Consider the following 26,670-nt stretch of genomic DNA (forward strand, 5'->3'; position numbering starts at 1 on the left):
ATAGCAGCCGGTAGTGGTACTGATAACTTGTAGGTAATGTAATTTTCACACATTTCATCTGAAAGTAAATTAATAATTATTCGGAGTAAATATATACATATATATTTATAGTAATGTAAATGTTATAAATATAACTTTGTTTACTGTCGACACATCCAGATTGAAACATGATGATGGAGGAACCTGGACTCATCAGTGCATTTTTAATCTCCTGATCATCCAATAAGCTTTTACAGTCACAATTGACTAATCACCCATGTAAACACTAAAACTATCAAAATACCTATGTAAACACTAAAACTATCAAAATACCTATAATTTAACCTATTGATATCAGTAATAAAATTGTTATTTGAGTACAATGTGAGATTATTTGGGATTTTAGTATTAAAATGACCATAAGTGGTGAGAGTATAACTGATGATATACTAAGACTGACTCTATTCAGTCACCTAGAGAAATCACCAGATCCCCTGTTTGAATGTTTCAGCTGCTGAATGACTGATGCAGGTTAAGACCATTAGAGATAGTTTTATTTATTGATAAAAGTTAGTACAGAGTTAACAGTTGAGACAGTGTAACCACTGCAGGTACAAATCAGAGCTCAAATATAAAAGCGGTCAAACAGTGCATCATTAATAAAACACATTAAATTCAAAGCCACACTGGGTCAACATTTTAAAAAGCACTTTGTCAAATGAGCATTTAAGATTTGTTATTTCTGTTTCTCTGATATTCTTCATACAGATCAGCTGTTCTCATCTTCTGTTTGTGTTTCACATTTCATCCCAGAGTCTCAATAAAATAAAAGAACTTCAATCTTAAAACTTCACGTCAAGTAAAATAATCATCTCGCTTGTTTTGTTACTTCTACATCTCTGCTACCATCACTACTTTGATTATCATTAAGTCATAATTTTTTTTGTTTCGGTGCAATTCAAAGAAAAGTTTCCCTTAATAATCAATAAAATGATTCATAATGATCAATAACAGTTTAATCTGACAACTCGGTAGTCTATGTAACAGTATTGTCCTGCACTGCACTCCCCCTTCCCTGAGTGCATCCCACACCACCGCTCACTTCATTAACAGACTGCTTTGATTAGATATTTAATTGTCTCATTTGATGGTCAGAGATCAGAGTGACACCTGATTTATCTGATATACTGTATATTGCAGTGTTTGGCTTCAGGTCAGTAAAAACAAAAGGCAGAGAGCCCATTCCCAAGCTGCAGAAACATCCCTGTAAAAGTGAACAAATAAAAACAAATCACTGATAAAAAAAAATCCACCTGCTGCACGACGGACAAAGAAAATTCTGATAATTAATCTAAGGAGCTTGAGAAACAGCTCAGATAAGGGCAGATACAGCAGAGGCCCAGTTTTCATGTTATTAATAAACTAATTTCCCTCTGATGATGGTTTTTACTGGACTATTGTTGTGTTTGGTTCAGTGTCCTCTGCTGACTCTGAAATTAAATCATTTAATCATCAAATCACAGGAATAATATCTAAAATCAGTTCTGAGGTGCAACAACCCTTCCCCTGTCTGCCGACCCTCCACAGGCCACTGGTGAGTCATGGCGTCTCCTCAGGCCCTGTCAGGCGTGGGACTCCCTGGGATGGACAGAGACTCCACAGAGAGCTGTTCGTATGTTTCCGGGAGCAGCTCCTCCTTATCACTGAAGAAACAAATACCAGAAACACTTATTAGAAAATGTTGCTGTGTGAGTACAGCTGAAAAAAGGCCTGTTCAATCTCTGTGTGCAGGCCTGCTTAGAGCGAGAGAGAGAAGGCCACAAAGTCTGACAGGTGTTTCATTTCATTTTTTACCTGATAGAGGATGCACGGTGGGGCAGGCGATGGCGTCTCATCGAGATGACGACGAGTGTCACCAGGAGCAGAGCTGAGATGGCTGCGAGTGTGATTAAGAGGAAGAAGACTGAGGGGGAAAAGATGGAGATTAGAGGGTTGAGTCATACAGGAGGCTCTTATTGTGTAAAGCCTATATGAAACAAAACAAATCCAGATCGGTCCAGAATCTTTATCATTTTATGACTTGATGTCTTGATATAATATGAGATAATTAATCAGCAATTTAGTATAAATGTAACATGACATGGAAGCAGTATTACAGTATAAGCTATTACTTGGGTTACATGAGGTAACTGCCTCAGTGCTGTCCATCATTTTTATTCCAATACCATTAAAGGTGCATTTAAAACACAGTAACTGGAAGCCCATACAGGTACTTTAGACTACACATAACATAAAGATTTAATTTTTAATAATAAAGATTTCATTTTTAAAAAGGATAAACTGGCAGTCCATCAAAATTTTAGATGGATCGATTCAACCACTGGACTCTAGGTAGGTTTTAGATTCTAAAACTTACCTGGAGTCCAGTGGCTGGGACGTTTGGCCCGACCGTCGAAGGAGCCTGAAAGAGAAGAACAGCATCAGGACACATCTGGTCACATCACGTTACATCAGATCAGCATGCTGCAGGAAATCCCTGTTCCTCACCAGTGCCGCTGCACCGATTCATACACTCCCCCATACTGCTGTAACGGTTCTGGTTTCCCTTGCAACCTCCGTAGATGAACGACCGGCAGCTCTCAGTTTTTTGGTCATAGTAGAAATAGGTGAAGGCGGCACGGCAGGGACCAGGGTCAGGGCTCGCCATGCACTGGTCTGAGGCTGAGACACAAGAGACGCATAAATAAAGAGATACAGAAACTCGAGTTTCTCTCATATGACGGGTTCAGACACCAGAGGCTTCACTTTCTCACCTTTGTGCTCGGTATCTTCAGATGAGGATTTCTTAGCGGACGGCAGGACTGTCACTGAAGGAGGAGAGAGAGTCAACATCTGTAATGAGTACAGCTGTGTGCCCCACATGTGCAGGTATGAACAGGTAGAGGCAGGTGTGTGAGTTACCTGTGCACGCGGCCACGCAGCTCTCCTTGCTGATGTAGTTGTTGTTGTTTCCTCTGCAGCCTCCGTAGGTGAACCTCTCACAGCTTTTAGTCTCACTGTTGTAGTACCAGTGCTTCAGCGCTGCCCTGCAGGGACCGGCCAGAGGCTCCGCCTGGCAGTACTCTGATTGGACGAGAGGACACACACACACACAGGTATGATGAGATTTGTCCTGACAGTATTTTTGACTTCCTCTGTGTGTTTTATTGACAGATACTGCATAAACATCTGGAATCAGTCTCTGGTTGAAGTAAATTAATACATTTTCTAAAGTTGAAGAATGTGAAACGTCATCCATTTAAATAACAAATGAGCCAGATTGACGGCACACCTGCAGATTGTTACTACACCAACAGGTGACATCAAGTTTGATGATAAAAATTAACTGTGAATCCGTTTCTGTCACTGGAAACTGAGGAACACTGGACAATCAACAAGTCAAAGTTGATATACAGATCCAGCACACTACTATTAAAACATCTTCACATCTTCATACTCTTTGAAGTCACTTTAGACCTCTGTTCTATTATAGTTGATGTCAATATATTGATTGAACAAGATCCCGAGGCTTTGTGGCATCTGGACACTTCTTGCCTGTTGTCAAATTGTGCTGAGCACACACACCGCATGCCTCACCTGATCACTTCTATAACATCTAAAGACCTTTTCAGAGCAGAGGAGAGTTACACAGGGACCTCAGTGTAAATGTGATTAAATGATAATGTTGTCTAAGTATAAATACATCAACCCTGAGAACTAGGTTAGTCTCTTTTGAACTTAAATCCCTACTTTTTTTCCTTTTATCTTTTTTGGTCCTTTTAATCTTTTATTTACTTTTTCATATCATGACACTAATTGTAATTGTGAACTTACTGTATTTATATTTTATTGCATTTATTTATCTCATACTTTATATGTGGGTGGTGTTGGAAGTTGAATGTGAAACATACCAGCATATTCATCAGCAGTCATTCCTATAGGAGGGAGAAAACATCAGGGTGAACACTTTTCTCATGTGACCATGCTAATAATGAGTTAAATTGTGTATAATATTCATTACAACCCATGTGTCATAAACATAGACACTAAAAAAGTACATTATTAAAATGTTACTATCCCTAAATATTTGTTGGTGCAATAAGGTTGTTGTGGGTGTGTGTCCAGGTGTGATATTACCTGTCTCCTGAGTGTTAGCGGACTCTGGAGCAGCAGGTTCAGGCTCAGCTGGACCAGGACCAGGAGGGACAAGACACAGGAAGTGGTGAGGTGAAGTAAAGCTACAGTAACCGTATCAGGATATCAGGAAATAAACTGACCTGCCTATTTGTCTGTATAATCAGTAACTGGTGTATTGATCTGCATGTTCAATAACAGGAATATTGATCTGTGTGATTGGTAAATAAACCATATCTTTATATAAACTGATCATAGAGATAAAACATAACAACTATCAGCTGAGAAAGATAGAGCAGAAGTGAGTGATATATTTGTGTTAATATAAGTCTTAAATAGTTACATCTTCCGACAGCAATCACTTACATAGAGTGTTTGGACCGCCACACGGGTCTGTCAGTCACTCTGCTCTGCGCCAAGGAGAAAACATTTCTCGTATCCTACAGTTTTTATCCAATGAGGAGAGAGAACGGCATGCAGGGCTGTGTGTGCAGCCAAGGGACGCCGTGAATGTGGCGACGTAGGGACGAGGACTGTTATGGTGCGTTCAAGGCAGCCCGTAACTCGTGTTTTTCCGACCTGTGAAGTCGTACCAGTTCGATCTGGTACGAGTTCACGGGTCCGAAGTTACGAGTGGCCGTTATAGTGACTTTCACAGGTAAAACAGGTCGGAAAAACACGAGTGGGTTGCCTGGAACGCTACAAAGTCGTAAGTTGTGACTTGAAGCTGTAATTTACGGTTTCAAAAACCTGCCTGGAACGCAGCATTAGCCAAAACGACCGGATCGCTTACTTCTGCTTTAATCACAGCGGATCAGATTGAATCACAGTTGCATCTGTTGTTGTTGCTAGGGCTGTGTTTTTATCCTTGTCAGTTTTATTGGAACAACATCCTTCTGTCAAGCCCTTCTTATGTTTGTAGGATGGGCGATTGTATGTGTTTCTTTAATTAACTGTCAAATAAATCAAATCAAATCAAATGATGATTATTATTATCATTAGTCCACATAGATAAGGAGATACAGCTATGTTGAGACACTGGTACAGAGACAGAAAGATGACTTTATTAATTAGTCATTAACTGGACTTTATCTCATATGACAGGTTTGGATCTGGTCAGAGTTTCACTTTCTCACCTTTGGGTTCAGCAGCATCAGATGAAGATTTCCTAGCGGACGGCAGGACTGACACTGAAGGAGGAGAGAGAGTCAACATCTGTAATGAGTACAGCTGTGTGCCCCACATGTGCAGGTATGAACAGGTAGAGGCAGGTGTGTGAGTTACCTGTGCACGCGGCCATGCAGCTCTCCTTGCTGATGTAGTTGTTCTTGTTTCCTCTGCAGCCTCCGTAGGTGAACCTCTCACAGCTTTTAGTCTCACTGTTGTAGTACCAGTGCTTCAGCGCTGCCCTGCAGGGACCGGCCAGAGGCTCCGCCTGGCAGTACTCTGATTGGACGAGAGGACACACACACAGGTATGATGAGATTTGTCCTGACAGTATTTTTGACTTACTTCCTCTGTGTGTTTTCGTACAGCTGCTGGATTAATCTTGCTATTTGCGTGTGGGTGTGTGATGTGGGGGGTTTGTATGTGAAACGTACCAGCATATTCACCAGCAGCCATTCCTGTAAGACAGAGAAAACATCAGGATGATGAACACATATTTGTGTTGACCTCGTGCTCACACACACATTCATTGTTCTTTTCAGTGCTCAGTTATTTTCCTCTCCATCCTTTCCCTCTGCTGGCTCCCAACTAGGCCATTATTTATTATTTCATTTATGGGTCAATGACATGAAGCAACCCAATGTCAAGTGGTGTAACCAGTATTTTTTCATAAAAACCTGACTATATACAGGACAATTAATCTGGACTGAAATGTGAAATAAATGTAATTCACTTTTACAATGCAACACTATGTTTCTTGACAAATTTAAAATCATTTGTCACACATTATTTAGATGAAAAGCTGTTTTTAGGATAAGTCCTGCTCAGTGTTGCTAAAATGCATTAAAAGTCAAATATACGTATATATTACAGTAAAAACAAAAAAAAACAGTTAAAAGTCAAATCAATTTAATGTTTTCAGAAGAAAGTAAACATTTAAATCCACTTTAGGTAGATAAAAAATATTTAATATGTATTATTATTTTGTGGTTACCCCATTTGACATTTTCAGGGCATTCAGTCTTACTTTTGTTAAAACACGTTCAAATGATGTAAAACATTAATACAATATATACATTTTAACAAATCTGATGCATGGTCTTAAAACAGTTTTTATTAATTTATTTTCTTTTTTTTTAAAGAAATATTTTTTTATTCGTCACTGACCCTTATACTAAAACTCAGATAAAACCTACAGAGACAAACTGAGCTTGAGACAGTTATGACATCATAGCAATGGTGACTTTGTTTCTGCAGGTCACCAAGAGTCGAATTCATTTCTATCAGTGTGTCAGAATGGAAACTAAACTAAGAAGTACAGTATAGGTGTGTGTCCAGGTGTGATGTCAGGGCTCCGGACTGCGACTAAACGGTCGCATTTTGCGACAAAAATTTGATACAATGCGAGTAAATTTTTCATCTACTCGCGCATGTGCGACCAGTAAATTTGCCGATTTTTTTTTTTACCTTAAACATCCCATAATATGCTTGCGGGTCTGTTCTTGGATGAGTTTAGTGTTTAGTTTAGACTGTTTAGAGTTTTAGAGTTTAGTTTGGTGTGTCTAAACATTATAGTTTCTGCATTTATCAAAGTATTTATCAGTAATACAGTGAAAATTTGAGGTCAAAAAAGTTAGTCTGGAGCCCTGGATGTTACCTGTCTCCTCAGCGTTAGCAGACTCTGTGGCAGCAGGTTCAGGCTCAGCTGGACTCTCATCTTCAGGCACATCTGGGCCAATAGGGACAAGACACAGGAAGTGGTGAGGTGAAGTAAAGCTACTGTAACTGTAAGGCATCAGGATATAAAGAAACATATTGATCTGTCTATTGGTCTGCTTAATCGATAACTGGTGTATTGATGTGCATGTTCAATAATAGGAATATTGATATGTACAGTAAATATATCCATATCACTCATTATAGAAATAGAGCATAACAATTACAAGCTGTGTGTGTGACAGTTAATCACAGTGAATCGCACACTAAAAACAAAGTTTACCTTTGTCAAAGGACGTAGTCATCGGAGGAGGAGTTGTGTCATCAGAGACAACTTCACCTGCACACACACAAACACACACACAGATTATATAAATGCAGTATTTTCTGTATTGTTATCTTAATAATAAAGGCGTTGAACTGGTGTTAGCACATTAAGTCATCACACACACCGTTAACTACATAGCAGACCCACACCACACAGGACAATGGCTCCTGACCGACTCCTCCCTCAACTCTGTTCTAATATTAACCAGCAGTGCACACAAGTGAGGTGAACACACTGAACACACACAGAGGTGCAGCGACTGTGAGGCGTTTCCCTCTGAATCACGGTCTAGGTATAGAATAGTGTGTCTTTTCAGTGTCAGTGTGAGTGAGTCAGCACTCAGAGCTTTAATGTTTCACCACGGTGGTTAGTTATGTGTTTTACATTTAAGCTGTGACGTCACCTACTGGTTTGTACACTGCCATTTGGAGGCCTTAACTTTGGCTTAATGGATGTCGGCATCTTGGTGCTAACTACTAAGTCCGTTCTCATTACAGATAAATTCATCACAGTGGTTTTAACATTCATGTTGACAATGACGATCTCAGCCACACGTTATTCACTATTAGACTCAACTGTAAGTAAATGAACCCCCTTACTGTTATGACGTCCTGCAGGGTTCAGTTCTGACTCACCAGTTTGTTCATGTTTATAATGACTCAACTATTCACAAAAAAAAACAGCTCATTTAGTTAAAGCTCCACAAGGTTGCATGCCAGGAACGTAATGTTTCATTTACTTCCTTTAGGCAATATAATCAGGAAGCAGCAGATACATTCCCAGTGTTACACAGATGACACTGAGCATTACTTATGTAAAGTCAAGTGTAATGACTAACAACACGCATGTGGCTCCACAGATTAGGGGCAGTTACAGGGAGAGCTCTGTATCTCCTGCTTTTTACGGAGAGTTTTTATGAGAGAGACAGGGAGAGAGAGAGACAGACAGACAGACAGGTAATCCAACAAGTGATGAAATAAAATTTAGTTCAGATAATGGAAACTGATGTTCATGGACTTGAAGATTTGATCCTCATTAAAATGTGTGCTCATGTAGTAATCAAATTAGAAATAAATTAAATATTCAATTCAAATTTAATTTGTTGATTGAGTCCAGATGTCAAACATCTACTGAGTAACAACCAAGAAAAACACCTTAAAAATGTCCCGTTGCTTCCACTAGGCCATGAGTGGTACAGCAGCAGCAGCATGGGTATTTGGAAGTAAGGAACAAGTCGAAACATCTCTATATTTTCAATTCATATGTTTAGAAAGATCAGCAGCTCTCCATGTGAGGACAAAAGGGCAGAGGAAGGTGGTCATTTGTTGACCAACAGAGATAAATACACTTCAGGCAAGTTTCTTCCGGTTTCTCCCTGAAAACCACTTCAGACCCGCTTCTCCTTCTCCCGTGAACACAATAACAAACACTAAACACTCAAACTAAACTTTACTGACTACATTTACACTGATTTTAATTGTAACTCGAGTCTGGTTCAGTTGAATTAGATGGTTCACAGGTGTTTTTCCTCCCAGGTGTCATGTTCACAGGCTGGAACCGGTCTAACCAGTTCAGCCGGAAGCACTCAGACCTGAACACAACACGAATGTGGGTTGTATCTACTCTGCAGATACCTGAGAAAGGTGTTTCCTCATCCTTTTGTCATGACTCACACACGGACAAGTGGGTTCGAGGTCAGGAAATTGTTTATGTGACCATGACATGTATATATCCATCACCTTCACTGTGACAGCTCACACCGTACAGTGGCCTTCACGTCAACAGGTATTGATTATCAATTAATCAGCATCTGGCAGTAAGGGCCCAGCACTTCCTGCACGTGTTTCACATTAAACACCTTCACATTGATGGATCTGTATTATGTACAGTAAAAGGTGTGGGTTAGATACAAGCCTGCTTGTTCCACTGGTTTAGGAGGAAGTTTACCTGTACAGATAAGATCAGCATCGCTCCTGTGAATAACTGAGTAGCTACTGCGAGATTCAAGCTTTGTCAAACCTCCAAATGATCCAGACATCAAACTGAGACTGTCTCAAAAAATAAAAAATAAAGAAACATCTGATGAGTTTATCAATAGAAAACAAACTGTCTCTTGGGATTGAATTGTCCTGTCAGCATTTGTTCCCAATAAGTTATAATTAAGTTGTCACCTCTCTGACCTCTCTGTTGTGCCAGCCCCTATGGAAGCAGAAAACCAGTCAGACATTAAACCATGACATTTCCCTGTTTCCCAGACATCATGTGAAACACACACACAAACAAATAAACACACACACACACACACAGCTGTGACTCAGCTGTTTACTCAGTAGTCTCTATCTTCACTCTTGAACCACGTGATTTCATCAACCACACAGCTTACTCTCTACAAGGATGAAGGCTGATGAAGAGAAACTGTGTTGATTATCTGGTGTGACCTGACTCAGCTATAATAATCAATAATCAATCACTAATGTTTGAACTGACTGGTCCACAGTCAGTGAGTGGGGCCTTTGGTCTTACTGTTGTTGTTGTTGTCCTCGCTGGTCCGTGGCTCCCCGGAGCCCAGCAGCGGCACGATGTGCAGCTTCTCCCTGCGGTAAACCGTGAACTGGTCGCGGGGCTGGAGGACACACATGTCCCGGCCGTCCTTCATGCATCTCAGCAGCATGCACTGCGCCTCTCCGTCCGCCGGGTAGCCCACCAGGGCCAGGTCGCACCGGGGCTCGGCGCAGCACGCCGCCTTGCAGCTCTCCGGGGAGTTGGCCGCCCGGGGCAGGGGCAGCATTTTGACGCCCGGGGCCCCGAGGTCGAGACCCTGGTTGGGAGCAACGCTCAGGTCCCAGTCACACTCCTGAGCCAGGCCGGAGCAGACCATGAGACAAAGCGCCAGGAGGCTGGGTAGGAGGGTTTGTCTGAACATCTTCGCCCTCTGATGTGATGAAGATTTAATCCAAGTTTCAGACTCTAGGTGTCCTTGTTTTTACACTAAAACCTGTTGTTCAATTGCCTCGAGTCCGCCACAATGCCACTCACTTCCGTGTTTGGTGGCCTTCTGTTGTCGCAGATAAAATTACCTGAGCGACAGGTGTAGCCACGCCCACCAGCTGCGTCACACACACAGACAATCCTGACGACGGAGACTCTGATCGATCCTAGCAGTGTTGTAGTCCAGATCAATGTAGTTGTGTGGACCAGTTATTGTAGACCCAGAGCAGCTTCTCTCTGTTTTCTGTGTGAAACAACTTTTTTTCCCACTTGGTGAAATAGCTGAAGTTTCTCAGCCCACGTGACGTCATCTCAGAGGAGTCGGACAAGTCAGACCGGTTAGGATCAGACACACCTCACTGATGAAACTCCATGCTCACATTCAGCTGATCATAATGATATCACATAATTTACATCATTATCGTTGCTCATTTCGCAATCACACTGTCCATCACCTCACCAGCCCCAAACTGGGAGTTATTGCACCACTGAGGAATCACGGATCATCTGTGGGATGAGCAGCAGAGCTGAGTGGGTTGCACCCAAGAAAATAAATTCCAAATCTTCTCTGCCAATGCCAAACCGTTTATTCTACCATTGACTCTTGTTTGGTGATGATTGAAGTCCGAAGAAACAAGAGGTATTGGCAAATGAACAATTTATTCATTAAACAAACAGGAGCCTATAAGTCGAGTGCAGAAGAACCATACACAGTCACAACAACCTGGCACCTGTCCTCATGCTATAGTCACCAGCCCGGTCACACACTGCTGTGGGGCGACATCCCATTCTTCAACCAGCATTTGTCGCAAGTCAGCCAACGTGGTTGTGTTGGTCACTGTTGTATATTGATGTGTTGATTGAAAGAAGTGATCACCACTGACACGTTCAAAAAGACTTTATTACAAGAAAGAACAATGTCACAAAAATGCAGGATCTGAGAAAATCTCTGGTGCCAATAAGAGATCTTCTCCTGTCTCAGCCCAAAGCACTTCTATATACAGTAGCCTATATGTTGGCTGATCTCCAGAACCACACCTTCTCCAGACAGAGAGGAGCCTCTGTCCAGATGTTCCACATCCTCTGACCTTTTTAACCTCTAATGTAGCCTACAGGAAAACATAAAATCACATTTCACCAAAACAAACATCATTAGTCAGGAAATGGGACCCCAGAAATAACACAAAGAAGACGAATAGTTAAGGAGGTTAATAGAAGACAGCTCAAAGGGTTAATATACTTTATCACTCTGGCACGGCCAAACTGATCCCACAAGAGTTCAATGGGGTTGAGGTCAGGACTGCTGACAGGCCACTCCATCCTCCCCACTCCCAATGTATGGAGGTAGTCTCTGATAAACCCCGCTCTGTGGGGGCGAACGTTGTCGTCTTGGAGGATAGAGTTCGGTCCCAGACTGTGGCGATATGTGGTGCCACTGGCTGCAGAATCTTATCTCCGTATCTCTCTGCGTTGAGACCCACACACTCAGCTCTGCTGCTCATCCCACAAATGCATGTTCCTTACAAATATAGCACCATTTAAAAAGGGAAATAAACAGGCTTTCCAATTGTATGAGATTTATTGCCAAGAAGCCTTGTTACAACAAAGAAATAATCTACCAAACACAAATTTACTTACTTTCTGTGCAATGTTTATCTCTGTCTATCTCTGTTTTTCATCACAGCTTTAGCATGGACACAGTTCATCTAGTCACCACTAGGTGCTGCAGCTGTGTCACTCTCAGCTCTCACAGCTGCCTTTGAACCACGAACATTAGACCCTGCAGAGTCCTCTCATGCTGCATTCATCAGCTTGTAAACTTCTGCTGCTGGTATAATAAAAAAAGCTTTTAAAAGCAGCCAGGATTCACTGATAGTGTGCTGAAGAACCAGCCATCTCCCTCCTTTCCACCTGCTGCTCCACCTGTTTCATGCTCCACAGGAAACACTCCCCGAACCGTTTCAGACTCTGAGGAACAAGGTTGCTGGCTCCTCTGGCTCAGATTACGACACTGTTTCTTGTGGCTTGAACGTGTTCATCTGTATTTTGTTGATATGGATGAAGTCATGTTTGTTGAAGTGTCTATACTTTTTTGAACTTGAACTTGAACTTTTTTTTTCCTGACAATTTGACTTTATAATATAATTGCATGATAAAAAAAATATTCTTCCCTAACCCCTCAGGGCTTCTTTCCATCTGTCACCTGCTCAGCACAGAGCTGTTAAATCCACCAACACTACAGCTACACTACCTAACAGTAGCTGCTGACTTTTTTGAAAGCACACAAGTCTCACACTGTGACTGTTTCAGTGACACATAACAAACCCACTGCTCACTGTTCAGATCAGAAGTACTTTATTATTTTCGTTACATCGTTGCATTCATTCCATAGTAATAATAATAATAATAATAATAATAATAATAATAATAATAATAATAATAATAATAATAATAATAATAATGACTGATATGTTGGTGACCTTGTGTTGTTGTGTTTTCCTTGATGTCGGTAAATGTGTTGTGCACGTAGAGGCTGAGAAGCCAGTCATTAGAGGTAATAAGGACAAATTCAATAAGGTTTGGACGCCTTTGCTCACTCACTTCGACAACCTTATTTCACAAACTGGGACTCCTGAGTTGAGCCCAACTTGCAGGAATCGTAGCATGAATATACTTATATCTGCAAATTAGGTGAATACTGGTGATTTTGATGATTGCTGCTTTTTTATTATTTTTCTTTCTTTCTTTCTTTCTTTCTTTCTTTCTTTCTTTCTCACACCAATTCATAAGTTTAGTTTAGTTTTAGTTTACCGCAGTTTTATTATTTAGCACAGTTTGAAATAGAAATATGACAACAATAAACAGATTTTTCGAACAAACAAACAAAACAACAATCATAATGATAATTTACTTTTAAACAATATAAATAACCATGATAGTGCTCTCAATCTGATTTATATAATAAGTCCTTTCTAAATGTCGTCTCAGTGGCGGCTGCACTAAATATTAAATATGAGGTCAGGTAGTTTCACATTATTTAGAGTCAGTGTTTAAAGTGCATCAGTGCTTTTCAAACTAAAACATGTCGGCTTCAACAATGAGTTGAGACCTTCATGGAAACCCACCAGAATAAAGCATTTATGAAGAAATTTTGCCACAGCTGATGTCGTTGTTCAGGCAACTGAAACTGGACTGACCTGCAACACACACAGACACACACACTTAAAAAACACGTCTACACAGCTGCATAACATAGCAGCAAAACATCTGTAACATTTGAAGGAACCTCTGGGGACACAGACAATAACAAAATACACTTTACACTGACACAAACAACCAGCGTCTGGGGAGTCCCATTATACAAAAAAAATTATCTTGCTGGAGATCTTGAACTGTATCTGTATTTTAAATGTTTTGTAAATAAACTGGGCTGACTGACTGACTGACTGACTGACTGACTGACTGACTGACTGACTGACTGACTGACTGACTGACTGAGCACCTCACTGTCCTAAAGATAACTGTAATCTGTTTCCTAGATCCAACTCTTGTCTGGACACAACTCTGAACTCTGTACATAACTTTAATCTGGACTCTTGATCCATCTCTAATTTGGACCTTATTCTGAACTCTACTCTGAACTCTAAAACCACACCTGGACCCTCACAGACCTGTAGCACAGTAAGTCCACACAGAGACAGATGTGTACGAGCTCACTGACCTTGTTGTGGCAGAATCCCTGACCCAGGATCAGTCCCAGCAGCGAGTTGAGGATGTTCGCTGCACAGATGACGGCCTGCAGAGCGCTGGCTGCGCCCATCACACTGAACAGAACTACGTTCCACTCAACCACAGCGTGGGGCTGCAGACAGACCCCAGACCATAGAGTCCGATTGTACAGATATCCTGAGGGACTGAAGGACCAGCAGAGACCAGACACAGAGATTCAGCAGGGACTCAACACATCTGGATGAATTCATGAATCTGTGTGTGTGTGTGTGTGTGTGTGTGTGTGTGTGTGTGTGTGTGTGTGTCTCTCACCTGTCAGCAGTAGGTCTCAGTGGGACCCCCCAAGCTGGACCCGTGGTGGAGTTATACAGACAAAGGGGGCCCTGAGTGAGACCAGTAGCACTGACCAAACAACAGGTCCCTGCAGCCAGCAGACACACGCAGGAATATGCTCCCTGACAAAACATCTGGAAACCAAGAAAACATCTGTAACACCTGTCACAACATGTGGAAATACATAAAACACCCAGAACACCTGACAAAACATCTGGATGCAGTGAAAAAATCTGTAACACGTCACACACTATCTGGATGCAGTAAAAAAACAAAAAACATCTGTAATACTTGACACAGCATCTGCACACGCAGAAAACATGTGTAACACCTGAGTGAAGAGGTGTGTCTAACATAAGATCTGTAACCCAGGAAACGGCTGTAACACTTGACTCAATCTGTGATAAAGAGAAACATCTGTAACACCTGACACAACACCTGTAAACAGGTTTTGTAATGACACTGGGTTGTTGTGGGGTAATTTATTAAGCTTATTGCACCTATTAACCGTTGTTATCAGAATGAATGGCTGGTTGGATCAGAAGAACAGTTAGGCTGTGCCTGATCATCACAGAACTGCAGGACTGACACAACATCTGTATTATCCCGAACACAATTCCCCAGCTGCTGCGGTTTAATCAACAAATCACAGCGACCACTGTTCTGATGTGAAGTGACCGTCAGTCTGAGTGAGTGGAGTTCGGCTCACCTGGGACCTGAAGGCACAGCAACCTCTGGTTTTGCTGCTCTGGACAAATGCTCGTGCTCCCAGTAAAACCTGAAAGAAAACAGGAAGTCAGCGTAGAACCTGACTCAACCTCAGAGGAACAACACACAGATACAGTTTGGAGGACGTATATGAGCAACATGAGTCACACACACTTCACATGACACACGTGTATGTACCAGGAAGCCGGAGCCCCACAGGCCTGTGGCCCAAGTGGCCTCTCTGGTCACGTGACCCTCCAGCAGGAAGTGGATGTTCAGCCCAGGAATCAAGAGCAGGATGTTGGACACCATGCAGACGATCGCCATGGGAATCAGAGACACGCCAACACACATCAGACACCTTGAGACACACATCTGTCGGGAAGTGAAGAGTTGAACAGGTTAATGAGGAGGAGATCTTCATCAGTGTTTAGACAAGCATTGGTGTTAAAGAGATAGTTCAACATTTTGGAACGTTATGAGACGGAGTTGTTTTCGAGGTAAATTCATGCAAAACCGCTGATGCGCGTTCCCGTCGGGGGCTGTTTTTCAGCAAGTAGTCTCTGCATTTGCCTCGAAAACAACTCCGTCTCGTAAGGTTCTGTTATGATCTCATAGCGTGGTGAATGTGCAGGTCACAACTTGTCCACCAGAGCGTTTTGGAGTTGTTGGATTGTGTATTTGATGAGTTTAATGAAGGAAACCAAGAAATCCCATTAGCCTCCGTAGCGTACCTCTGAGCAGCTTGTGGTGGTTGATTGACACGTGATCAAACAGGACACAGGGATATGACATTAGTAATGCTGGAGTTCCTCTGGGCTCTGCTGTTGGTTCTTTATATTTTGATCAATAGTGTGTAACATCCTATAACACATGGTTCACATACTTTGTATTGTGTATAGCCTATCTGTGTGGCTGTTTATACCCTCTAATCTCTGAGGTTACAATTCAGTGATGACAATAATTTGATTAAAACTGATTTGATCTAATTTGATTATTTGACACTTTGATTAAACTTTATGTTCTGGCTGCTTTTTGTCTCAGTGATCAGCCTCTGAAAATGACAAAAATCTGAACCTGTGAATCTGAACCAGCTGCTGTGGGAAAGACTGAGCTCTGTGGATTTTTTTTTTTTTTTTTTTCAATTTCTTTTTTTTAATTATTTCCTCACATTCACTTTTACAATATAAATTCAGCAACCATTTGGACAATTCATTTTACAAGTGGTATTAGTAGACAAACAATCACCTTTTGTTTACATACACGTGTAAAAAACAAACAAACAGAAAACCAAAATTTTAGAATATTTAAGAAAGAAATTTAAGAAGCTCTGTGGATTTAATTAAAGTAGAGCAACATGACAGCTTCTGTTCTTAACTCTGTGATCAGGTGTTTGATTCAGATGTCATCTAACTTCTGCTGATGGTATCAAGATTTTAACCTGATTAAGCATCATAAGTAATTGCCACTTTAAATTGAAAATGATCACAAACAATGCATGAAAACAGTGAACGCTAAAGAAAAAAAAGGCATCATGTGAATGTATAAGACATGTGACTCTCATATTGAGTCTCTGTCAGTAAATCAATCATATGCTGCTCTGCAGAATGAGCCTGAGAATAAAAACAGTTCACTCACCATGAAGAGCCGGTTCTGAACAATCTGCTGGTCCAATTCACACTCAGTCTGAGGAACAAACATTTATAAACTTGTCACACAGAGGCACTGACACACATGCTGCCATATATGGAAACGGGAACCACCGTGGCTGTGCAGACAGGTCAGATGGTTGGCTCTAGTCTGCCTTGAGGTGCTTCTTCACATGTCAGGCCTGTAGGATAAAAAAACAAAAACATGAAAAATATTTAGCCCAACAACTGCTGGTGGACATGTCGTCTGTCTGAGGTATCTGAGGGGAAGACCACCAGCACCGCTGCAGTAACACCACACAAAGGGAAAATCACAGAAAAAGCAATAGGTGGCGTATTGTATGTTTCGTACCCAGCACCCTGGGGTTTGGACCCCAAATGATAAAAAGTTTGTTGTTGTTTCCAGAGCTGCAGGTTGAAGTGGTTCACTGATACTTAAAGCCACATCACCACCTGAAGACAAATGTCACAGGTCAGTGAGACTGGAGACAGCTGCTGGATTACAACTGCACAGTCAGTCTATAGTGCTGTCCCAGTGTATGAATTGAATTGAATTGAATTGATGTGTCATACACCAGTAAAGGTGCCCAGTCTATAAGGGCTTACAAGACACAGATTTCATACTCATTGCCAGCAAACATAATCAGCAGAGTACAAACCAAACCAAACCAAACCAAACCAAACCAAACCAAACCACATAGACTGTACATTCCAAGTAGAATTCACACAATAATTCATTCTTCCTTAATTTCGAAGCACCTTTTATGGAAGTAGCTTACGTTCCAACCTAACCTCATCATCAGTCCAAAACAACTCAGCTTCACACTCTGCATTTTCTGAAATAAAAGCTGCCTGGCATCGTCATATAATTGGACAATGAAACATAAATGAAGTTAATCCTCAATCACATTTAGACTGCATACATGGGGTAATTATCCTATGTAGGATCCCACGATGCACCATGAGAAGTAGTGAACAACTGATGACCACCAACCAAGCAATATATACCATCATGCAACGTGATCACACTGAGAAAACCATGTGGTTGTGTCTGAAGGTGTTACTTCATGGATCCAGACCCTGGATGATGATGATGATGATAATGATGATGATGATGACACAGAACCGGTGACCTCTGACTGTGGACTGACTCACATCTGTTCACTTCATGTTTTTTCTCTATTTTCAGTTCTTCTAAAAACGACAGGTCTTATTTAAGGCGCTGTGAGTCACTGTGTGTTGGCTCGTGTCGTCCACAACATGCCACAGTCCCACGCTGTCAGAAATGAAAAGAGTCACAGGACGTCTCCTGGACCGCAGCACAGTCAGAGCCATGACGACTAATCCACGAGGACGGTGGTTTGAAGAGCTTCACGTGTGTCAGTCACAGAAGCTCAAAGAAACCACAGAAACCCGAGTGTGATACTGAAACGAAAAATCCATGCATCGCCACTGTTACTGTTATTCATGTTGAGATTTGTTGTATTTTATCTTGTTGTGCTGCATGGCTCCATGTTTTGCTCAGGTGTTGATGGGCTTGTCCCACAGTGAAGTCCAGATGTGGCCTGTGGTACCTCAGCTGATGCCCCCATGTCATCTATCACCACACCCCTCACTCACTCCTGCAACCACGCCTCTTTATCTTAGAGGGAGGGGCTCAGAGAGAAACACATCAGGGCACTCCCCACCCCGTGTTACAGGTTTTCTCCATTGGTTTGGCTCATTTCTTGAAAAACATAAATTACATTCTCAAAACAACAAGGAGAAACCTCCAAACCATTTGGCAACTGTTGACTACAGAATTGAATTTCTCATTCATTTCATCAAATTGCAAATGTCTTACTACCTCTTTGCATATGATTAAGTACAGGTAGCCTACATTTAGCACAATTTCCAAGTGAAAAGATCTTGTTTATCTAAAGTCATCACATGGACAATAGTCTGTTCAATTGTCAAAATGAGTCAAGAACATAATACCATGATTACCATATACGAATCTCTTGGAACATTTGATAAACTGATTATTTCAGGTTTATATTATGCTGTATACATTTTTACTCTGATGTATGGAAGTTACTTTATGTGTGAATAAAAATGGTTACAATTTCCTTGGCAGTATGAGTGCAATGTGTGATGTCAAATATTGGAGGCTAATCTTATCGTAAAATCTTCTCTTTTTTTCAGTTTTATGCACAAAAACTAGTGCAGTCACCACTGTCAATGAAGCACTGGGCTGAGACTGAGAGGACATGAGGGATATTTCAATGGTCCTCTGCCATAGTGACAAAACACCTAAACATTTTGACTTGCAGTGCTCACACAATGCCAAAGGGACGATGTATTTTGGGGGCACTGACTATTTATATGAGAAAGAAATTTAGTTCTGACATGAGTGAATTGTTTTAGGAGAGATATGAGCTTGCAAGTGTGTTGTGCTGAACTGTAAGACTGTTTTGCCAAATGATCTCAAGAGTTTTGAAAATGTAATTTGTTTCAAGAAATGAGCCGAAACTGAAGGAGAAAAACTGAAACTAGCCGTATTTTTAGCCCACAGATCCATGATCATCTTCAACTGAGAAATCTACAGATAAGGAACGAGTGTCTGAACAGTGGATTTTGCTGTTGCTGCTCTCTGTTCAAATGTTTGTGACTGGTGTTGAAGATCTGAAATGATCCAGCAGACGATGAACCGACCACACACTCAACCACTGTGTTTCATGTTGTTTATTTCATTGGTATTTGTAAAACTACAGTTGAGGATAATCTCAGGTCCTGAACAGCTGTGTTCACATGAATCCATGTATCATTACTTACATGTTCATGTTGACACGCTTAATGTTAAATGACAGATGTGCACGTCCTTGTGAACACTGATGTTAGTGAGCAGAACTTTAATCTGTAAGAACTGAAGAAAACGGTGTGCAAAGATTCACTCTGGCTTATAATACATCAACCAAGTCTGCAACGGCACTGATGACATGATGAGGTTTGGAAGCAGCCACACACACGTCCCTGCAGCTGGATCAACATCTGGTAACCAGGTGGAGGCTGGATCAGCAGCTTGACGGACTTTGGACTGAATATTGGTTGAATTAGATGAGATGATGAAGGTGTCACATAAGGCCTCTGATTGGTTTCTAATGTTTCTGACTTAAAAAAAACCAAAAAAAAAAAAAACCTGAAGAACCATAACAGGTTGCAGCGACGGGCCAACTCAACATGTTCTATGTCCACATAGTGTCTCCAAACAGTGAAATGAAAGCAGGACAGAGAAAAGAAGATTTCTGTCAGAACTTAACACGAAATTTCCTCAGATTTTATTCACCCCATGAGAGAAGGAGATTAAATGAGGAGGTGAAACAGAGACTGAGTGTGACGGGCTCAGCTGCTCAGGCTGGTGAACATCTCAGTCAGCGTGATCTGTTTGCTGCCTCTGCTGCCGGAGCTGGAGGAGGACGAAGGAGTCTTTGTGGGCTTTGAAGGAGGCGAGGAGCTGGAGGCACTGGAGGTCTTGGCCGACCGTCGCTTGGGGGTTTTGGAGCTGGTCTCCCCCTTCCCTACTCGGTTCTGGCGGAGCAGGTAGGCGTCGGCGGTTCCTTTCTGTCGGTTGGTTGCTCTCTGCTTCTCCTCCTCGTTCAGCTCCTTCTGGAGGAGCAGAGCGAACCGCCGGTCCTCCTCCTCCTGCTGCTGCTGTCGTCTGCTCAGCTCCGTCTCCCACTCAGACCTCCTCTGCAGGATGCATCCATCCTCCAGAGAGGAGGAGGAGGAGGAGGAAGGAAGAGAGTGACACCCTCGTTTGGTGACCACCACCACCTCCTCCTCCTCCTCCTCCGTGGACTCCAGCACGCAGCTCTTCCTCTTGGTGCAGGTGGATGAAGGACCTCCGTTTCCCACCACCTGACTCCTCGGAGTCTGATCCTCTACGGAGTCCAGGTGACGGTCTGGAAGCTCCCGCTGAGAGAGGATGTTCTCCTGAAACATCAGGATGAAGAGTCAGCGGTGGTTTTTTAAAAGAAGTCTCTGTCCTACAAAGGTCTGAATCAGTGTCAACAGTTTCATCTACAGTCAATGAAAACTATGGATGCTAGACATCAAACCAGGTTTATCATACATCAGTAGAAATGCCAGTCAGTTTGTATCATCATTTAAATATTACTATCACTGTGGTTAGTGGTCAATCATCATCGAAGGAACAATCAAATGATCTTAAGTCAAATGAATAATTTAGTTTAATCAAAGCTTCAGCTCAATAACGCTTCAATTAAACCGACCTTGTTGGCGATGGAGCTGGAATTCGAGCTGCAGCATGAGTTGGTTTTAGATGGAAGAGGACACAAGAACCTGAAACACACGCACAATAAACACAACCATCATCTCATCAGCCAAACTCAGAGAGCTATGGCTTCAAATGAATTAGACCAGGAGAAACAGAACCAGTGGCAATAACAGTCTCTACAGCTACAGTTTTAGTTTCACTCAGTTTGTCTGCCAAGTCTACATGCATCCCTGCTGATCACGTCATATTACTCAGCTACAGTTAAATACAAGAAATACAGCAAAACATCAATGGAGGTGGGAAATAAGACTGAGCCGGGACACATCAGGTGATGTATAACCAGGAAAATGAGTTCAACCTCACTGGTTCTCCCTCCCACTGCTTCAGATACAGTGGGACACATCATGTGTTGCCTATGGGAGTTAAATGACCGAGACGTCACACGTCATGAGGATCCTACAGTGTTTCTTCATCCTCTGTGGACTCAGGTGAACACACACGACTAAACCACTACAGTTTGTTTACAAGGACCCATCCAAAGACACTATCCTCTACATATTTCATTGGGCCAATTACTACTGTTAGTCTGCACCTTAATGGATTATATCACACGTGAAAACTGAAGATATAAGCTACATGTCTGCAGTCCAACTCAATCAGTGAACTTGCATCAGGCTCTGAAGTCAACCTACTTCTCAATTTGTCCCGGGGCAACCTCCTTCTTCTTGACTGGAGTCGCTTCAGCAGAGTTCTGCAGGAGGGAAAGAATAAAACCAGCATGAGGAGGGAGTGATGAGATTAAAACTGATGACATTAAGGACGACAACGTTATAACAGTAAAAGAAAATATGAAAAACTCTGTCAGTCATTTGATTTTTTCGACCACCAATCATTTCAACCTTTGCTTTAATGTTTCTAGAGGCAACATGAGGAAGAAGGTGAAGTGAACCACAGAGGCAGGGCAGTTTACACACCTGTCCTCTGTCAACGAGTTCATTCATTAAAACATGGTGTCATTGTGATGTCGTACTTTCAGAATAAAAACAAAGCCTGAACTGACCAGCTGGTTGCTGAGCAGGATGGCCAGCCTCTCGTCCTCCTCCTTCCTCCTCCTCTCCTCCCGCATCAGCGCCTCCTCCTCAGCCAAAAGTCTCTGGATGTACTCCTCGCTGGTCCTCGTCTCCTCCTCGTCCAGCACCCGCCTCTCCTCTGTCAGCTGAGGACACACGGACACACACACACACAGTTAATTTATCTGATGATTGTGTTGATGGATCAAAGACTGGGACAGAAAGCTGAAACCTTTACACCTGATTCTCTCTGATGATGTTTGTGTACAGGATCAACTTACTTTGACGATTTGATCCTCGTATTCCTGTCTCACTTCTCCAGGCTGACTCACTATGGGAAAACAACCTGAAACTACACACACACACACACACACACACACACACACACCTCAGTGATCAGCTCAATACACAGCACCTAACTATGACAACTACTGAAACCATGGAAACGTAACACAACTCCACCGGTCCGGAAGAGCAAAACCGGCTTGACGTTCGTAAACATCTGGATACAGAGAGACATGGCAGTGGACATCGGCAACAGGTACAATGTCAGCCATGCTGGACCAATACAAACGGGAAGGAAAGAGCGCCCCCAAGCGAGCTTTTTTTTTTTTGCCTCCAAGCGAGGTGAAATTCACTGGAATCGCTTGAATGATGTCATAAAAGCAATTGACTAGCGATTGCAGCTGAGCGGCCGACAGACTGATGACAAAGGAGCGATACGAGCGGCAGCGACAAAAATAAAAGGTCCGGTGTGAACGCACCTTTAGATAGAAGCAAAACTGATATGACTGAAATGACTTTGTGAATCATGCAAACTCCTACAGACAGACTGTCAGTATTATGGGATGTACCTCCTGAGTCGTCCTCGCTGTCTTGCCCTGCGAGGCGGCGTTCACACTGCGTGGGGAAGCAGGTCTGGATCTGTCTCCACAGCTGCTGGTTGACCAGAGTGTTATTCTTGCTGTTCAGTCGAGCCCAGGTGGAAACTCTCTTCCTGCACATGGGACAGCACAGGGTGGTTTTGTCCACCGTCTCCAGGAAACAGCCCTGAGATAACAAAGACAGATGATACAGTTACAGTGCTGGTTGGAGCCATTTATTTATTGTTAGTATTTAGTGCTGTTTAGTTTAGTGTTTTGTGTAGTTAGTATTTAGTTTTGATTATTCTGAATCAATTTGTTTGATTTCATTATGATTAGATTTCTGTCAGTTTATTATTTGTTTAGTTTAGGTGTTTCTTGTTATTTGTGTTTTGTTTCATTTGGGCATGTTAGGGGGGCACCTGAGATTATACAGGTAGGCTCATGGTAAGGGACCAGCATGCACCTGGGTGGGCAAATGTTTGTTTACCAGAGCGGGAGAGGCACAGGAATTCTCTTTGTTTTCTCGCTTTTCTGATGAATAAACCACATTTTTTGTTCAAATTGGACATCTGTTTGGACATAATGTTTTTCCCATCCAAGTACACCACAACCCATGGTGCAACAGTGGCCCTTTGATTTTTATGATTTGAAACTTTTATTTGTCTTGACAAACGGCTACGACAGTGCTCTTTGGTGTCTGGCCTCACTGATTTGCATTAAATTTAGTTTAAATGATCAGTATTCAGGACTCCATACACAATTTGGTAGAGTGACAAGAAGACCACAGATTACTGCAAAATCCAAATCACTACTCAGGCATAAATATCGAGACTAACTGGCTGGTGTTAGTGTAACAGTGTCAGACCCAGGCTCAGATAGGGAGTCTGTTGTGATCAAAATCCGAGATTAGCAGGCACATTGTTTAGGTTGTTAGTGTTTGTGTTCATGCAAAAGGTTTCGGTCAGTGTTACCTTGCAGAAGGTGTGTGTACAGGGAAGTGTAACCGGCTCCAGAAAGATCTCCAGACACACGGGACAACGACAGTCGTCCAGAGTCAGTGGACCTTTTCTCCTCCCCTTTCCCTCTCTTTCTGACACAGAGGTGGACTCCACCTCCCTGCCTGACACCGGTGGCGTCATTGCACTCCTCAGATCGGTCTCAGCTCTGCCAAGAGGACTGGGGCCTCCACTCAGCCTGGAGGGGAAGACCGCATCAGAAACAACATTCAATCAAAACCTCAGGTTGTTGTCAACTTGCACCGTTTTTACACCAACATTTTGCTGGCGTGTGTGTGTGTGTGAGTTTTGAAACATCCCATCGCCAGCAGATGAGTTTCTGTTCAACATTACAAATACAAACATAACAGTGATTTAACAGCAGCATCAGGGAGCAGAATAGAGACCATACATACTGTCTTTGTTACAGAAGAACAAAAACTGGATTGGATTGAAAAATTTGATTAAAACTAAAATACATCTTTTTTGTTTGTTTTTACTTTGTCCAGTGTGAAATAATCTTTACACTAAGGGGCATAATGAAAGCATCCTCACCACACAGCTCTGGACCAACAAAGATACAACACAATAACAACATGAGGGGTTGGGGGGAGCAGTCAGCTGACACCTGTCCAGGTGTAAGTCTAGTCTAGTGAACAGCTGTGGAGTCTGTTACATGTGGAGTTGTGTGTTTTATAAACACAAGATCTTTGTATTAACTTTAGCTGGTGGTAATGTGATGGTTTGGAAACATCATCACCACACCTGAGGCCTGCAGTGTGAAGTAGCGTGATTTGAGGTTAGAGTAACACCAGGTTTAACTCTGTTTCGACTCCTTTAGCTTCTTTTGGTTCATTTCTGACCATAGTGAATCACCATGGTAACACGGTGAACTCATAACGAACTTCGGGTCAGGTTAACTTCAGTTTCTGCTGAAGTGAAAGGAGACTGACAAACCGTTTCACGTCTCTAGCAACCCATATTTTTCAGTCCGCCTGCAGCAGCTAACAGGGCTAAAGCTGCTACAGTCCGTTTACACCTCCCTCCACAGCAGCAGGCCTGTCCCAGACCTGGAGTAACACGGCTTCCCGTCCCGTCTCCCTGAAACTCACCGAGGCTCCGTGATGCTAACGTTAGCTGCGGGCTAATAACGGTCAGACAACGACTCACCGTGACAACAACAACACCCGGAGGCCCACGCGACACGGCTAACGAGTCACAGCTCCCTCCGACAGGCTCGGTGACACCGCGGCGCTTCACGTTAACAAAGCCTCCGGACTGACGGACGGGCGGAGGCTCAGGCTGGTCCGAGGCTACTTGTGTTTACCTGGTGTTAACCCATTAGCAGCAGCAGATCCCCCGCGTGAATGCTGCTGCAGCGCCTGCGCAGTGCGCACACGGCGGATGGTCTGTTCCCAGCTTCCTGTTTACTTCCGCGTCATGTGGCACTGAATTTTCGCAGTAGTCCATGCATGTTTGTGAGTCTTTGCTCATATAATAAGTTTAGGCCTTGCTCCTTTGTGCTCTTTTTTGTTTTGTTTTTTGTTTCATATTAGGATGACCCAATTTCTTTCCCATAACTCATGTTCGACCCTTTGTACCAAATGTTCTGTGCCTTTTCCCTGTTTTGTCTGTAGATTATTCATAGGAATTAACAAAATAAAGTTGCCACTTCCACTCTGGGCTGTGAGAACAAGAAAGCTGTGTTTTGTATTTTGTTATTACCGGTAAACTTACAACCGTTTACCTTGTGGTTCGGTTGTGTTGTTGTGTTATTTAGGATGTCATTGTGAAAAAGAGCCCACTTCAAAGCTTCAGAGCTTAAAAATCACATTGGATTGAAAACAATAAATCATACTGAAACCAGTATTTATTGTGAAAGCATTCCCCCACAGCTCATAATACTTTGTGCAACAAAAAGCATTCAAGTATTAAAATGTACAGTTTTGGGAAGGTGGGGGGGCATTTGATATCACACACACAAGATTCAAACCAGTTGATTGACTGACTGACTTTTCAGTTCACCAAGAGTCCAACACACACACAGAGAAGTTCACAGCGCCTTAATGTCAGTGCTCAGAGAGATGATCATGTGTCTGTCTGACTAGCTGTCTGTACAATGTGTGACTCCCGGTGTTGAGGTCGTGGGTTTGATTCCCATGTTGACAGAAAACTTATAACTATGATGGAGCCTCAGACTGCAGCTTTGATTTTTGCTCTCTGTTACATGATTTGTTTTTGTGTAGCCTTAATGAATCAATTCAAGTTTTCCAACTCTTCAACTGTTAGACTTACACAGGATTTTCAATGTTTGTTTGTTTGTTCGTTTTTGCCTTTGTCACATTTCTACAGCTTTTAGCCCTTTTAAAACCATTAATCTTTCTTTCATTTTCTGGACAGAATAAACACATGAGAAAAGAGTGACTAATAGGTGATTATCAATGCAACACAACTCAGCTTTATTTTTCAGTCATTGTGGGGCAGAACCTGCCATTCAACATTTCATATAATTTAGAAAATACCGGGAGAGGGGGGGGGGCACAAACGTGACACAATTATTTCTACAGTAACTGAATGATGTATGAACTGCTGCTTCACTCTGATGAAGTGTTGTCAAATAATCCCCATCATCAGCTACACCCTCTAGTCTAGTGTTGGTCTGAAGAATCAGTCGGGACTGAGTGGATCAGTCG

At 42.3% G+C, this 26,670-nt stretch overlaps 3 protein-coding genes across 5 annotated transcripts; all 3 read right to left on the bottom strand.

The window, feature by feature from the left end:
• Positions 1 to 526: 526 nt before the first annotated feature.
• spint2 (serine peptidase inhibitor, Kunitz type, 2) lies at positions 527 to 10,398 on the bottom strand. Its single transcript, XM_083984445.1, has 14 exons — positions 9,890 to 10,398; positions 7,319 to 7,375; positions 6,977 to 7,048; positions 5,754 to 5,777; positions 5,437 to 5,598; positions 5,289 to 5,342; positions 4,156 to 4,203; positions 3,930 to 3,953; positions 2,941 to 3,102; positions 2,793 to 2,846; positions 2,527 to 2,700; positions 2,396 to 2,440; positions 1,834 to 1,942; positions 527 to 1,682 (listed from the first exon to the last, which is right to left on the bottom strand). The coding sequence occupies exons 1-14, from the start codon at positions 10,284 to 10,286 to the stop codon at positions 1,592 to 1,594; spliced, it is 1,473 nt and encodes a 490-aa protein (XP_083840571.1). The 5' UTR covers positions 10,287 to 10,398; the 3' UTR covers positions 527 to 1,591.
• Positions 10,399 to 13,509: 3,111 nt separating this feature from the next.
• On the bottom strand, positions 13,510 to 16,777 carry LOC310995299 (transmembrane 4 L6 family member 5). The gene is made up of 6 exons (XM_083984313.1): positions 16,760 to 16,777; positions 15,320 to 15,496; positions 15,123 to 15,191; positions 14,393 to 14,547; positions 14,073 to 14,265; positions 13,510 to 13,548 (listed from the first exon to the last, which is right to left on the bottom strand). Exons 1-6 carry the CDS (start codon positions 16,760 to 16,762, stop codon positions 13,525 to 13,527), a joined length of 621 nt encoding a protein of 206 aa, XP_083840439.1. The 5' UTR covers positions 16,763 to 16,777; the 3' UTR covers positions 13,510 to 13,524.
• A 2,721-nt stretch (positions 16,778 to 19,498) lies between these two features.
• Positions 19,499 to 25,358, bottom strand: rnf168 (ring finger protein 168). Of its 3 annotated transcripts, none has more exons than XM_083985838.1 (8): positions 25,305 to 25,358; positions 23,954 to 24,176; positions 22,971 to 23,166; positions 22,398 to 22,468; positions 22,107 to 22,262; positions 21,739 to 21,797; positions 21,042 to 21,111; positions 19,499 to 20,742 (listed from the first exon to the last, which is right to left on the bottom strand). In XM_083985838.1, the coding sequence occupies exons 2-8, from the start codon at positions 24,119 to 24,121 to the stop codon at positions 20,152 to 20,154; spliced, it is 1,311 nt and encodes a 436-aa protein (XP_083841964.1). In that variant the 5' UTR covers positions 24,122 to 24,176; positions 25,305 to 25,358; the 3' UTR covers positions 19,499 to 20,151. The 3 variants fall into 3 exon arrangements, with proteins under 3 accessions (XP_083841964.1, XP_083841965.1, XP_083841963.1); XM_083985839.1 differs by having other exon boundaries at positions 23,954 to 24,139; positions 25,144 to 25,329; XM_083985837.1 differs by lacking the exon at positions 25,305 to 25,358 and adding an exon at positions 25,148 to 25,293.
• Between the last annotated feature and the right edge of the window lie 1,312 nt (positions 25,359 to 26,670).

This window comes from Trachurus trachurus, assembly GCF_905171665.1.
Source record: "Trachurus trachurus genome assembly, chromosome: 13".
NCBI lineage: Eukaryota > Metazoa > Chordata > Actinopteri > Carangiformes > Carangidae > Trachurus > Trachurus trachurus.

Coding starts and splice junctions, on each gene's coding strand:
- LOC310995299 (XM_083984313.1), bottom strand. Junction 14,548..15,122: donor GCTGTGCCTTCAGGTCCCAG/GTGAGCCGAACT, acceptor CTTGGTTTCCAG/ATGTTTTGTCAGGGAGCATA. Junction 13,549..14,072: donor AGGGATTCTGCCACAACAAG/GTCAGTGAGCTC, acceptor TGTGTGTTGCAG/GTCAGTCCAGTTTCAGTTGC.
- spint2 (XM_083984445.1), bottom strand. CDS start 10,286: ATGTTCAGACAAACCCTCCTACCCAGCCTCCTGGCGCTTTGTCTCATG. Junction 5,343..5,436: donor CTGCATGGCCGCGTGCACAG/GTAACTCACACA, acceptor CTCCTCCTTCAG/TGTCAGTCCTGCCGTCCGCT. Junction 2,701..2,792: donor TGAAGATACCGAGCACAAAG/GTGAGAAAGTGA, acceptor CTTGTGTCTCAG/CCTCAGACCAGTGCATGGCG.
- rnf168 (XM_083985838.1), bottom strand. CDS start 24,121: ATGACGCCACCGGTGTCAGGCAGGGAGGTGGAGTCCACCTCTGTGTCA. Junction 22,263..22,397: donor ACGAGGATCAAATCGTCAAA/GTAAGTTGATCC, acceptor GTGTGTCCTCAG/CTGACAGAGGAGAGGCGGGT. Junction 21,798..22,106: donor TCCTGCTCAGCAACCAGCTG/GTCAGTTCAGGC, acceptor TCCCTCCTGCAG/AACTCTGCTGAAGCGACTCC.